This window comes from Diadema setosum, chromosome 19 (genome assembly GCF_964275005.1).
Source record: "Diadema setosum chromosome 19, eeDiaSeto1, whole genome shotgun sequence".
Taxonomy (NCBI): Eukaryota; Metazoa; Echinodermata; class Echinoidea; order Diadematoida; family Diadematidae; genus Diadema; species Diadema setosum.
In genome coordinates this window covers 14654589-14669880 of record NC_092703.1, presented here as the reverse complement: position 1 = coordinate 14669880, position 15292 = coordinate 14654589, and the positions used below count along the sequence as shown (strand labels likewise).

Genomic DNA, 15292 nt, shown 5'->3' with positions numbered 1-15292 from the left:
ACAGGGACACCGGCAAAGATATGGTCCGTTCACACTATCCCGAAGGGAACGCTTTATAAAAAAGTGACTTTTGCATTGCCATTCAAACCTTTAGGCTTGATAATTCTTCTGTGTGTGAATGGACCTAAAGTCAGCCAAAGGCAACGCTTTATAATAAGTGATTTTAGCATTGCCATTCAAACCGTTAGGCTTAATAATATTTCTGTGTGTGAATGGACCTAAAGACAGCCAAAAGTGATACCCATGATAGTGGAAGCAATGACATACAATATGTAGATGAGAGACAGAGAGAGGCCAAGTTACAGGTATGATCAGCTCAATGAACCAGTAAATGATACGACAGTACTCTGAAAGAGACGTGATGGCAAATTGACCCAAATTCCCAGAAAATTCATGCCTGAACGAACTGGGATTTTGTGAAACGACAAGTTGACGCATAATGCTATACCGCTGAAAGACCAATGCAAGCAATGGGGACAGCACATGGGTCGTGGCGAAGGGTGACTATCACGGAGCAGTATGGGAATTGTTCATTGACCATACAGCTTGGAGAAAGACTACTCTTATCAAGGGGACAATGGAATAGATCAATGAATCAATGCATATTGAAATCATAATCCTTACTTCAATGAATAATGAATAAACTTTGCTGTTCATTATGCACATACAAAGAAAGTGGTCCTCATATATAGTAGGACCCTCCTTTATTAGTACCACTTTGTTTTGGGATATCCCAGCCATTACAGAGACAGATTTTCATCAAATTAACTTTAAATTCCTCTGACAATTGTATGCTCTTTAATATTTCATATAAATGGTTTCTAATTATCTCACAAAAAGCTAAAACCTGAATCCCCATCTCAACCAGAACTACATGTACGATGTATACCACACAACTATGGGTTACAAAATACAAAGATCAGACATAATGTGATTAATTCCCAATTGACCCCTGACATCCAGGACTTCATTTTTCATTCACAAATCAAATCTCATTTTATACACGCACTTCTATGATCAACGGTAAATCAGAGTCATTTCATGGAGGAGAGATGATTTGATGATCACATTAACATGAACCACAAGCAAAGAATGGAAATTAGTTAGACATCAGTCAACCAATATTCTGGCTCACAGAGAGCAAGCCCACAATGGAATTTTGTTCCGCAGGAAATTAACAGGAAATGATAAGAGTGAGCTATTCATCTTTCGGAGGAATGAAAGAGCTGCTAGCAACACATGCACCACCAGAGAGAGAAAAACAGCTGATTAACTTGAACCCGCGTAAAAAAAACACACACCCACCCCCCCATCCATTTGCTAGGGGATACACCATCTCCTCCTCCATTTTTCTAGCCATTGCCGCTGGGGAAATCAGAGATGAAATTACTCTCTGAGCTACACTGCGTATTTCCATGTGGATCCCGTCTTCCATGGATAATACCGCGGGGTCATTCCCATGCAGATTGCATTGCTTAACCTACCGCAAATGCTTTTTGTGAAAAGCGCTGCAGTTATTGGAGCGCTAACAATTGGACTCCAGGTACCACTCTGATCGCACTGACCGGGAAAGGGGGGAGGGGGAGGCATTCTTTCTGATTGTTCTATTGAATGATATAAAAATAGATCACAGGATTGGCACATGATATCCACTCAAACCCTGCTGTAGCAGCCAAACATCACTGCAATTTTTTTTTTTTTTTTTTTTTTTTTAACGTGGCCTTCAACATTAAGTCCAAATGACTGGCAAACATCATGCTATCATGTTAAAAGTACAATTCTCATAATTACATGCTCCATTCAGTGTCCTTTCTGGTACGTATGGTGTCTATGTATTCAGGTATAAGACTGCAGGTACAGCTGTGTAAATGGCATAATTTTGCAACAGTATATTATTACTTATATTTTACAATACCAGTAAGTCTACATCACATCAATTTCATTTAAAAATTCTCATCTACATCACTGATATTCACATCACTCTGAAAGAAAATACTGCAACATTTATATCAATGGCTTGAAATAGAGAGAAAAAAAAAACAGAACCGTTTCTCACTGTGGGAATACATGTCGGAACGGTAGCTTTAATATAGTACTGGTAGAGATGCTCATTTGCATTCTATAATTAGGCACTAGCATTGGCAATCATTAGCTTCCGTGAGGCTGGAAGAAATTGCATCATCCACTACCGGATTGAATTACCACGACAACCGTGATTACGCAACAGTCGTCCCTCCTCAGCTCCCAGTTTGACATTTCGTCAACAGGTGTACACAAAGTCCATTATTTGTTGAGTGTACTTTTCCCTTACTTGAGTCAAATGAATTACCATTCTTTCTGCAATAGACAAACTTTTTTTTTTTTAATCATATCAATTATTCACTTTTAAATGCACTGTGAGCAATACAAACATAGTAGAAGATTAATCAATTGGGACACTTAATTCTGGCTAAAATGTCTTCAGCAATCTGTTATGTTTTTTCTTTTAATCATGAAATACAAACTACGTTGGTAAAAAGAAACTGATAATTCAAGATTATAAAATGACAAAAAATATACAGTCACTGACACACTAACAACATCCTCCTAAAATGTAACCCATGCATCTCTCGTTAATAGCAACTTGTGATTGATATCAAAACTTTAGTGTTACGTAAGCCCTATGAGTAGGCCTATATCTCCTCTTCCACACTATTTTTGTGGACTCAAGGCAAAATATGCAGAAGCACAAGAAAGAAGTCTCCTACAGACCTATCTCCTCAAAAAAGTTTTCACACGCTCCTATCAAACGTAGGATGGCTTGTTGATAAAATCCACTATCTCTACGGGCAGTCTTCCCCTTTAGTATCCGCTATTAGGGTCTCCTTCACATTAATGTTTTCTCCAGAACTGCAGTCACCCAAGAAATTGAGGTATCCACCAGGAATTCCACACAAAATCACTCTGGTGTACATACATATCTATGAACTGTTTCAATCAATGCATTTATCCATGACGATCGAGGTCACCCGAGTTGGTTGCCATAGATATTGCAAATTGTGAAAGTAGTTTCCTTTAAATTTATGGCCTTGCGCAAAATGAAAGATGCTCTCAGTGCCTGGAAGATTATGAAAAAGATGAGATTGACTCTAGATAACTTGTATTGTAATTCTGAGGCAAAAGGGCACAAAGTGAAAAGGCCATTACGACTGCCGGAGCATGTAGCTCTACGGCCTGAGTGTGTATGGACAAGCTATGCCAATACTTGCTTCAAAACTTTCTTCCTGGAACATAAAGTCTGTGCTTTCAAACATAGTTATAACAGAAAACTATTACATTATTGTTATCACCAATGAATTACCTGCATTATCTCAAAGTTTAGTGCTATTATCACTCTCATTCCCATCAGTATTACCGTGTGTTTGGTTTTCAGAAGAACACAAAAAAATACTACTCAAAGCAAATCCTGGTATTTGCCAAAAATGCCTGAAACATGTCATGATTTCTGTTCACCATATTCCTTGTGTGACAAGAAAATTAATCTCACATTCTCCTCTGCATAAAATCACCACTCACAACGCTGCAAAGTATACTTATGGACGTCAATTTGCAGATGATTGCATGCTTGAAATAACTAATGAACCATCAAATATGACTCTATTCTCTGAAGCATCCACTCACCATCCACTAAAACAGATGTAAAATCATATGTCAGCAGCAAGTGTTACCAAGTCATATAACTGGCAAAAGGTGAATAACTTTACAAACATTTGAAATTCTGATTACAAAATGCTTGCTTCCCAGGTCTCCTGCACCTTTTTTTCCCCTCTTTTTTTTTTCTTTTTTTTTTTTAATTGAAGGAGAGGTGTGCAACTTTATGTCACTGCAACCATTCAATCATACAGCACATTATCATGATAATTTAGTAAAGTTCTAACTCTGGTTGACTATAGCTATCAAGCGGTAATTTGGTATTCATATTTTCAGGTCAGCTTTTCCAGGCAAGTCTATGAATCTTTGTCAAAAAAATCTCAAGAAACTCTACTTGGCAGTTAGTTACCCATCTGTGTTTTGTGATGTTGGCCATGAAAATTTATCTTGCTTCACATGCTGTGGTTAAAAAAAACAAGAGACCCGCGGGTCTAGCGCTCACCTGAGTATCGCAAGTTCACCTTTCACGCAGTCACTAATCTAAATTATTCACAGCTCTACTAAAATTTGACCAGGCTTCTCAAGTAGAAGATGAAAATGTACAATAAGGGCCGAAATTTTTAAAGATTCCTTCATTTGGGGGGATTGGGGGCCCCCTGGGGCCCTCTGGGTGGGGCATGGTGCCCATTTTGATAAATTGAGATCCTGACCCCCTAGGGATGCTACCTGCCAAGTTTGACGAAAATCCATCATGAGGTTTTCAGGAAGAAGATGAAAATGTACAATTCAGGCCCCCATTTGGACCTTCCCAACCCCCCCCCCCCCTGCCCCCAAGAGGGGCACCCCTGGATTTGCTATGAACAAACTTGAAACTACAGTCATTAATGTACTCACTCATAGTATTATCTTAGCTCTATAACTTCTGATTCTAGAGAAGATTTTTAAAGATTCCTTCATTTTGGGGGGTTTGGCCCCGCTGGGGCCCCTGGGTGGGGCATGGTGCCCATTTTAACAAATTGAGATCCTAACACCCTAGGGATACTACCTGCCAAGTTTGGTGAAAATTGGTCATGGGGTTCTCAAGAAGAAGATGAAAATGTATAATTTAGGCCCCATTAGGACCCCTCCCCACCCCCCTCCCCTGGGTCCCAAGGGGGGTACCCCTGATTCTGCCATGAACAAACTTGAAACTACAGTCATCAATGTACTAACTCATAGTATTAACTTAGCTCTATCACTTCTGGTTCTAGAGAAGAAGATTTTTACAGATTCCTTAATTTTGGGGGGTTTGGGCCCCCCTGGGGGCCCCCTGGGTGGGGCATGGTGCCCATTTTAACAAATTGAGTTCCTAACCCCCTAGGGATGCTACCTGCCAAGTTTGATGAAAATCGGTCTTGGGGTTTTCAAGAAGAAGATAAAAATGTAAAAGTTTACGCACGACGGACGATGCACGACGGACGACGCACGACGGACGACGCACGACGGACGACGCACGACGCACGACGCACGACGGACGCCGGACGAAGGGCGATCGCAATAGCTCACTTGAGCCTTTGGCTCAGGTGAGCTAAAAAGGGGGGGGGGGGAGAGACTTGAGCACATTAGAGATATCATTGTAGATCTTGGCATAAACCATGATTGAGGAAGGAATACATGAGTACTTCATGTTCCCCTGTTTTGCACACAATAACCGGCACACTGTTTTCATGCACCCTGACATCAGGACAAGGACTCTCTTTCCTGAAGGGCTAGAGGAAGATGTCACCCTGCTTTTAAGGTCAAGTGCTTTGGGACGTGCTCGTGCAAGCTGGATCAATCTATACCGCCAAAAAGCGTACATTTTCCACTTCACAGCACACTGCAGCAGAGAGAGAGAGAGAGGCGAGGCCACCTTGGTTTAAGACGAGGACATCAGGTGAAGGCAATTTGTCGGAGAATTCCGCCAGACTTCTAAAACTTGGTCATGAATCCCCCCTGATCTCTTTTATCCAAATTGGGTAAAGAGAAGAAAGCGGGGCAAGGAATCTGTTTCTGAGCCTTTCAGACGGTCAGGTCTAGTCACACAGACTTGCAAAGAGCATCATATATATGTCGGTAATGAATTCAAATAAAAGGTCTGCTCTGTCACATGGCCAAGCTGAAGTAGGCCGCTGATGCACACATACCACAGAGATAATGGTCTCATTGACCAAATCAGTAACACTTCAAGTTCATAAATCATCACGGAGTGAGTTGACACATCTATATCTGGGTTATTCATTGTATACTTTATTTCCATATCGCCTTTACCAGCTGTCATATATCTTGTCTGCCATTAGCATCTCGGTAAAAACATCTCCACAGGCCCCCATTGAATGCTCGTGCTCCCAACTCGCACAGTCACGTTTGTGTATTCCAATCTACTGTTGCCGCACTTTTCGTTTTATACACAGCACATTCAATGTCTTCTTGGAGTACGTTGAAACCAATGGCCGTTGACCTACGTAATACACTTGATGAGGACATGTGCATTTACAACCATTTCAGATATGGCATACATCTGTAAAATACAATATTTTCACGGCATGAAATTTTCGCGAATTGGAGCCGATGACCTGTTTCGCGGCATGAAATTTTCGCGAGTTGCCTCTTACATTTGATGTGTATAGCGTAGACAAGAACTTTTGTGTGCATTTTATTTTTGCAAATCTTAGCTTTTGTGAAATTCACGGAATTAAAATGCATGCGAACATTCCTTGTTTTATTTACAGTAAACAGTCACATACATTGTAACTTGTGACAAAGGCTGCTATGGTTCATTTTCTATGAGAGAGCACATCAGGTAATGTGTGAACATTCACAGTCACTATGACGGTGTCAATAGTTTCGAGTCTTCAATTATAACATTACCATAAATTCAATTTGATGGGGGGAAAAATGCCTCTTTCCAGCATATTCCCATGAATTCTCTATCATGTGATAATGCTTGCAATTCTGCATGAGAGTACGCCGTACCAGGAACAACCACCTTCAAATCTACTTATTGCAAACAATCCCGGGGAAGTCATGCACACAAGAGAAATATCAAGACACCGGATGAGATTATAATTTTACCCCCAAGGGAGATTAAGGGCAGATGAAACACATTGATGAAAATGTTCCTGTAGCAAGGCTTTATAAAAGGGAAAAAATAATTTCAGTAGTGCATTACAGAGTGATGCTTAGTGGAATAAGAATGGGGCTGAAAAAAAGGAAGATATGATCCATAAGACAGAGCTGTGATGTTGACAAGTGGCAAACTGAGGTGATTCCAGCATAAGCTGCAAGTGGAAAACTACTGCTGACAACCCTGGGGATTTCAGCAGGGCAGCCAAAGCCTACAGGAAGGCTACAACTTCGGTCACCCCACCCCAACAAACAGCTAGTGCTTTTCTACCTCGTCAAAACAAACACCTGCCCCCGGTTTTGATCTCCACCACTGTGGGCTTACCTTGTGCAGAGTTGTACTGACAAGATAAACGCGACTAGTTTCCGAGAGTCTCTGGCATAAACTTCCCTGAAAAGTTTAACCATTTAACCACTTTTTGGTGTCAATTCCTCACTTATATTTTGCAATGTCATCTGGTAAACAAACAATAGAATACACAAGGTTGACATTTATACAGAAATAAGTTCGCATCAATCTCAACAGTGAAATGACCTGTCTACCCAAGTACTGAATGTAATGCATTCTTTATTTGTATTTTCTGGTATCTATTTTCTTTGTGAGTTCCCATGCTCGCATCCCAAGGCTTTTCACAAATGATGATGCACATCAGTATATAAATTCCTCACTCTAGCAAGACTTGACTATTTGGTTTGATCACTTTCATAGCCTTTGTTTGCATTCTCAAATATTCAAATGATATTCAAATTTGGGAGTGGAATCAATTGGCAAACTGTAAAGATTAATCTAAAATATTAGCACAGCATATAAAGCTAAGTTTATCAAAGCTATAAATATTTTCCACAAAGTGACAAAAGACATCCTAAGAAGTTTGATGACAGTCATTTCCAGAGATTACAAAAGTAACATACATCTGGAAATTACATTTCTTTTTTAATACATTTTACACACACACCCAGATGAGCAAACTGTCTTATCCAACATATATTTATAGTATACAACTGTACCTTCATACTTTTACAATTTATACACCTAAGTGACTTCTCAGGTAAGATCTAAATATCTTTAGAGATATTATTTGTCTTTACTTTGCTTTTAAAAAAATTAATGCTATTCCTTCATAACGTTTCATGCAAAATCTCTCTTCACTGATACACATGAAAGCCCTTCAATGCCTTGCTACATGTATCTCAGAGATCGTTCTTGCCCTAAAAGTAATGAGCACGGAGGGATCAGTCCCTGAACGCATGGTCCCATGACTGGCCTTCGGCCCACCATCACCACATTAACGGAATGAACTTCCAGCGGGACACACACCTGGCACTTCCCGGTCAGCAAGATCATCAAGAGTGTGATCAGTCGATCAATGACTTTCAATAAGCATGGGGCTATCAGCCGGGGGATGCATGCTTTACCCTCCAAGACGTCATGCGTGAGTGCTCTTCAATGAACTCTGACACCTTCACATTCTACGGACATGGAAAACACGATGCTCTTGTCAGGTACTTGATTATCTATTGGCAGTGCAGGTACCTGACGATTATGGATGTTTTCCACTTTTGTTCACAAATTCGGGCTATAATGGCTTTTGCACATGACAGCCTCTTTTTCCCGTTTTTATTAGAAGACCAGATTCACTTTTGAGTCCTGCAACTTTGGTTGTTTTGCCTTTGTTTGCACAAATATGATCCCTTTGCATTGGAACCTTTCTAAATCAAAAAGAAGAAAAATTACAATTACAATCTACACGTGGTGGCTACTCATGCTAGTACACAAGTTTCATAATGTATTCAAATTTTATGCACGGGAATATTTCCTTTAGCACAATGGCAATGGCAAAGTCTGTCTGTCCCTGTCTTACCAAGCAACATCTTAAATCGATGGCAACAAACTTGATCAAATTTACGATACTGAAAGATTCTCAAAAGTTACAGAACTACCTGCCCATATCATTTGGAAAGAGTGTCAAGGAATTCAAAGAATTTTGCAGAATTTCATACACATAGACAAGAATTTCTTGACAACTTTCAGTCTCCATCACCCACCTTCTTTCTGCACCATGGATAAGGACCCATTGTTTTCTTGCACCTGGCTGTTGACCACGTTTACTAATCCAGGAAACAGCATTCAATGGACCGTATCCCACTGAAAACTTGCAGTTGCTGAAGTCAATAGCCAAGGCTGCTCCAAGATTTCTCCATTTAAACAGACAATACTATGATGAATGTGTTATATTTCCACATGAGGTTGATACACAACTTGTTTTCTTCCATACACCCTGGCACACTTCTCATGGAAGGGGCGATCCACTCAAAATTGCTCCAGAAGTCCCACAATCTACCCAATTTCCTACAATTTCCTGCCGTGAATCGCGGTTCATGATAATCAGTCCATTTCTAAGAACAATGTCAAAAGTGCGTATTAACGCGAACAACAAAATAAGCACGTAAACTGTCTCAATCTCTCTCACTCTTGCAGCCCTTCAGGAAGGCTGCCCTCTACTGACAACTTTCCTGCATGAAGTTTCATGAAACAAATATCATGAATGTAAAGCTACAGAAACAGAATTTTGCTCTCAGAGTTTTAATTTAGACAAAACAGAGATTTAAGAAAAGGGAAAAAATACATTACAAAAACTTAATATTCATTTTAACCTAAGGCTTATCCCTCACTCTTCAGTGACCCTGGTGTATGAAGATGTACATTTTATGCGGTGTTCTTGTATTATTCTTTTCATTACGTAAAGCATCATCAAAACATGGAATCGAATCAGCCAAACTTTGTCCCTGCAAGTGAATCTATACATTCATGTTCAATCTTCTGGATTAAGAATCATAGTTGCATAATTTCTTCACTCTGCTCTAGAGTGTGACACAGGATGTGCTAATGTCAGCATTCCCCCCCCCCCCCCCATTCGATGGCAAAACGTCGTGCAGTGGCCTAATTTGGGTGCTGCCACCCCGCGGCTTGCACTTTGCAAACGGCGATACGTGGGGAGATTCAGCATCTTCCTGAGAACGTGCGCCTTCTCACACAATGCCATCAGCGACAAAGGCCCAAGGATGCACGTACAGTACGTAGTACATGCCTCCTCTCTCAGACTGCATGTCTGGATGTCTCACAGTGGGTTGGTCACTAATGAAACTCCACAGCCCCACTTTATCCCTCAATACACCCTCATATTTGAGTGACGCAAACATTTACCCTCTCATTCTGCAATATGAACTTGTGCCATTACATTCTCCCACCTAGTTTGAAGATGAAGACCTCTTTGACAGGGCAAGTGTCTTTATCGGTACGTCAAGACTATCAAAAAATTAAAAAAGAAATAATGCATTTGAATACTTATTAAAAATATAAGTACAAACTACCGCTATAAAAAAGCAAATCATTATCCACTCCCATTACAATATCTGTATTTTGCTGTAATTGCTGCAGAAAGAACTTGTCCTATACAGCATTTTCAAAATTGTTTGTCCTGTACATTAAAAACAGAATGATATAACATCATTCTATGTGTTTTTAACCACCATACACTTAATACAAACTCATAAAATGTTAAAGCTCTAGAGTAATGTCACAATACCTTCAAGTGTACTCACAGCAGGAATGCCAACCTTTAAATAACAATGAGTGTTCAAAAGTATTTTTACCTTTTCTGCCATAGACATGTGTAGGAATGAAATTTGGGGAAAAACAGTATTTTCCAAGAATTCTGTAGTATTTTGGGACAAAAAAAAAAGGACAAAATATTGCCCCCCCAAAAAAAAAAAAGAAAAAAGAAAAAAAGTTGACACATCTTGTCATGGTGCGGTGCACTTATAAAGAGACGATGGCATATTTCACATCCATATCTATCTCCTCTGATGTACAAACAGGAAGCAATTAACATTTCAGCTTCCTTTATTGAGATTCTATATGTTATAGAGGAAGTGCAAGCCACCAAGTCTGACAAGCAAACTGATGACATGGGATAACCTTTGCATCTACACCATATTCAGTGATGCATGACATTTATAGTTCTAATAACACGAAGAACAGAGGGAATGGTGCAAGAAGAGACCATTCCATGACCATAAAAATAATTTAAGGATAGATATATCACAGCAAGAAGCAAGAGTCCTGACAAGCCAATTGGTAGTTGTTATGGTGATTGCCTTGAAAGAAAGTACCTATCACAGAAATGACTTTCAATAGGGCACTGGTGAAATTGCTTGTGACTACAAAATTGTCTAGATTGAGTGATTTTTTTTTTCTTCAAATTTCATGAAACCCTGACTTCCAGACTGATTTGTGATTGTGAATCCTAGAGTTTTGCATCTTCACATGTCACAGTCACAATGAAATGTATTCTTTAAATACCACAGAACTCCCAATCTGTCAGACTAAGAAAATAGGAATGAGTTGGCTCAAATGTAGGAAAGAAAGGGCAGTTCCCATCACAGTGTGTAGTCAAATTATCAAGAAAAAGAACAATTCCTATAGAAACAAGAACTGGGAATGGTCAAAATTTAGATTCTTTCCTCCAAATTCAGAATGGTTGTGAGGTCTGATACCTACACACATGGTGGTACATATTCCTCCATTGGCATGACTATGACAGCAGATTGGGCAACAATCACTGATGCTCGTAATTGACATTGATTACGCAAACAATGGCAGACAGGCCGAACCTGCCCTGGAAAACGACTACCCAATGACATTCAGTCACAGAAGGGAAGTGTTTGTTGGTACAGGGCTCTACGATTTGCGTTAATATCATCCAGGCACACTCCCCGCATGCAAGAGCAACTTTTCAATGTCAATGACATTCAAATGATTATACCACGGGGATACTCAGCGGAAACGGAGCAAGGAAACCCGGGTCAATAACATCGTCCCCGTCTCACATTTCTTTTCTCCTTGAAGGTAGCATGTCAATCTCACTTCCACTTAAAAAAAACTGAGGAGGTAGAATCCCTGCCAGTAGCTTTTAAGCGAACTCGAATCTCTTCGGAGCCCCGGTGCAGTCAGTCACCCGATAACCCATCAACGATAAGTTTTCCAGAAACCAATTATCAAAATCCTCAACTGAGGTTAAGAAATGCTTGCTATCACACTCACATCCTGAGTGACAAACTATCTGATTGATGCTAGGATTTCTGGGTGTCACTGACATCTCCATGGGGGAACAATGTTTCTGTGGAAATTCATGCTGGAGTCAGCAGTCATGTAAAACATTACATTTTTCATGATACACAATACTACAACATACAGTAAAATACACATTCCAACTACTAGTTTATGATATTGAATATTAAAGGGTATTGTAAATTTCTTCTGAATTCTGCAGGAGGTACAGCTGTATAGTATTCTTTATTATTCAAAGAAAATTAATATGAGGAATTTTCTCTACATTTCTTTTTGCTGAATTACCATGACAGCCCAAACTGTTGCAGCATTTTTATCAAGCAAAGGTTGTTGGAGGAAAATCAGACAATCAATTCAAAATTATGAATTTTTACATTTTTAGTGTAATCTTCAATGAATAAGAAGACTTCTACAGTTATGACAACAGTATAAAGAAAATATATGGAGAATTCAACAATTTTTTTTTTCATGAAAAGGTAAACATTCCATCAACTTGCTATTATAAGGCTAATATCCCCCTGCTTTCTAAAAGGGGTAAGGGCTCTTTCATTATGCTAGAAAAGTAAACATATCTTGAATTTCCTTTAAATTCTCTTTTTTTACACTGTCCATAATGACATCATAGAGAAAAGCAGTCTCCTCTTCCAGTGATGACATCACAAAAACTTAACAAATTCATAACTTTGAAGTTGATTGTCCCATTTTCCTTAAACTTTCTTCCTCAAACTATTAAATGTGTTCTACTTATATTGCTGCTTTCATTTGATCTACATTTATATTTGGGCTTTGTTTCCTTGAAGGAAACTTGTACCATTACGTTTGTCTGATTCTAAACTATTTAGTTCATTAAAAGTCCGGTTGAATTTATTTTAGTTTTTTAGGATGACTTTCTTCTCTCTCTCTCTTTTTTTTTTTAAATTGGCTGTAAGTATCATAAGGAGTACCATTTGGGACAAGCTGAACTAAAATATAATAAACAGAAAGATATATTGGTTGCAGTGCATTTAAAACACTACATGAACAAATTGTTTCTCACCTCAGGATTTGGTATAAATGCACTCGGTCCGGTTCCGCATTGTCTTGGGATTTTTCCTCCTTGGTCCTGCAGTAAAATAGATGGAAACAAACATATATGAAATATATCTCCTTTTTCAATGACCAACCTACTCCACATGCATTGCCTTGAATGCTGCTGATACACATCAGCAAAATATTAAAACTCCTTCATATCTGATAACATCTGTTATAGAGTAAACCTGAAGGCCCTTTGGTTCTCTTGCAAATTCATATTTCTGACTTTGTAGTGGTAATACTACATACACACAATCGGCATGTAGACTCAGTTATAAGTACATGTACCTCCGTTGACAATGTTTTCTTCAAGAATAGCACAGTACGCTGATACATAATGTTGTGATTTGAGTTTCCTGTGTACATCAATGAGAGTGGAATACACTACACGACAGAGAAAGCAAAAAGGGAGAAAAGGGCACATTTGAATAGGAGTAAAAAGATGATTAATGGACCTGATCATTCCTGCTGAACACAGAGTATGACCTTAAATCACACCATGACAGCACATGACTGAAACTTGGTCTGTATCAATTACGATAAATTTCTCCTGCCTATTGGACCAAGAAATTGAATTCTGCCCTAGATGATCATTTTTTATTCATTATGATAATCACTTTTTATGTTAAAATAGTTGTTGTTGTTGTTGTCCGAACATTTTCGCTGTATATGACGGCATACAGTCCCATCATATATTAATTTCTATAAAGTGTCAAGCTTTAAGACAGCTACCATACTGTACCAGGACTGGAATGGTACACCAGGGAGGTGGCCCACACTGCACTGGCTGCTTCCTTATAATTCAATTCACAAGCATGAACAGCACAATTAAAGTGTACCGATACCCGAGTATTATATTTGTTATATACTTGAAACATGCCCTGTGCAAACTAGAACTATCACTGAAGGTGATTAATACCCCAACTTCGGCAGCTCACACTCCTATCAAAAGAAATTGAATTTGGGTTTGATAAGAGGTTCTGTTTGTTTGTCTGTGTGAGTGTGTGTATGTGTGTGATTTTTATTGGTCTGCATTATGTCACTTTGCATCACTTGCTTAAACTGCAATTACATTGTAGCCTTGTACATCACTTGTCATCACAGAGCACGCACAATGCATGACAGCTAAGTTTGCTTTTCAAGTCAATCCCCACAGGTGACCTAAAACTATTATTGTTAATGAATAAAGGATTACGTCATCCTTCTTATCCGTGTTTGTGTTACGATGTCCTTCACATGGGATCCAATTATCAATTGTTGCTTCTGAGAGTATTTGCAAGACTTTATGATTATGACAGGAGAGTTTCCGGCAGAATTAAGTGAAAGCCAACCATCCGCCAGGTTACTTAGTATTTAAAATAACATAGCGGATATGGGTTTATGTGCGAGGTACTAGATGTTACAAAAAAACATAATAATAATAATAATAACATGCTCTCATATTCAAATCACCTCCAACTAAATTGTACACTATTCAGCTATTACTCATATCAATGACAGTGTTATCTGATGTATAGTTTTTGAACTGTTAAGGATCAAAAATGAAAAATGTTTTGTAACATCTAGTATAAACCAAACTGAATTGAATTGAAACAAAACAGATGAACATTCAGAACATTTACTCTGAATCCAATTCTCTCTATCTTTCTGTCAAACAAAATACATCTATCCATCTACCTATCTTTCACTATGCTATAATTATGTTCCCACCACCATAGCACATGACACACTTCTGCCCGTCAAGATATGCAAAGACTGTTTGGAATGTAGGGAAAGAAACCATGAAGACAGGTCTGTACAGCATCACACCAGCTTTAATAGTCTTAGCATCAAGCTTCCCTCATTACAGAGAGGACCACACCAAGACACTAAAAAGGGCAGGGAAATGTGTCAAGTCTTGCACCTTTTAAACAAAACTCTGAAAACCCTGATGAGAAATTGACCTTCCCAAGAAGTCACGAGCGACAAAAAAAGATATCTCAGCAACAGCTCAGCAATAAATGAGGCAATAGGTATTATAAACATTATTTTTAAATAGTAAACACTCGAATGGGAGTGGAGAAAGTCATCTAACGCTGTATCTCCTTAAACCTCATAAACGATATTGTCTTGTTTCATCATTAAGCTTGGACATTGCATGTTGGACATTGATCGGGAACAAGAGATAACCTCCTTTTTTTTCTTTATCCTTCACACAAATACACACACAAATATAACTGAAAGGTTTTCTTTTTGTCTAATTAGTGAGATGTATTAATCAATGAATGAATTGTAAATATCATAAAATTGGATTGACGTTTTGGTCACAAGACCAAT

At 38.8% G+C, this 15292-nt stretch overlaps 1 protein-coding gene across 1 annotated transcript in view; it reads right to left on the bottom strand.

The window, feature by feature from the left end:
- Positions 1–15292, bottom strand: part of LOC140242531 (sestrin-1-like) — a 76431-nt gene that overhangs the window by 39411 nt on the left and 21728 nt on the right. Inside the window, exon 2 of the mRNA XM_072322270.1 lies at positions 12942–13007. Coding sequence (XP_072178371.1) covers positions 12942–13007 — 66 coding nt within the window. The remainder of the gene's footprint in view (positions 1–12941; positions 13008–15292) is intronic.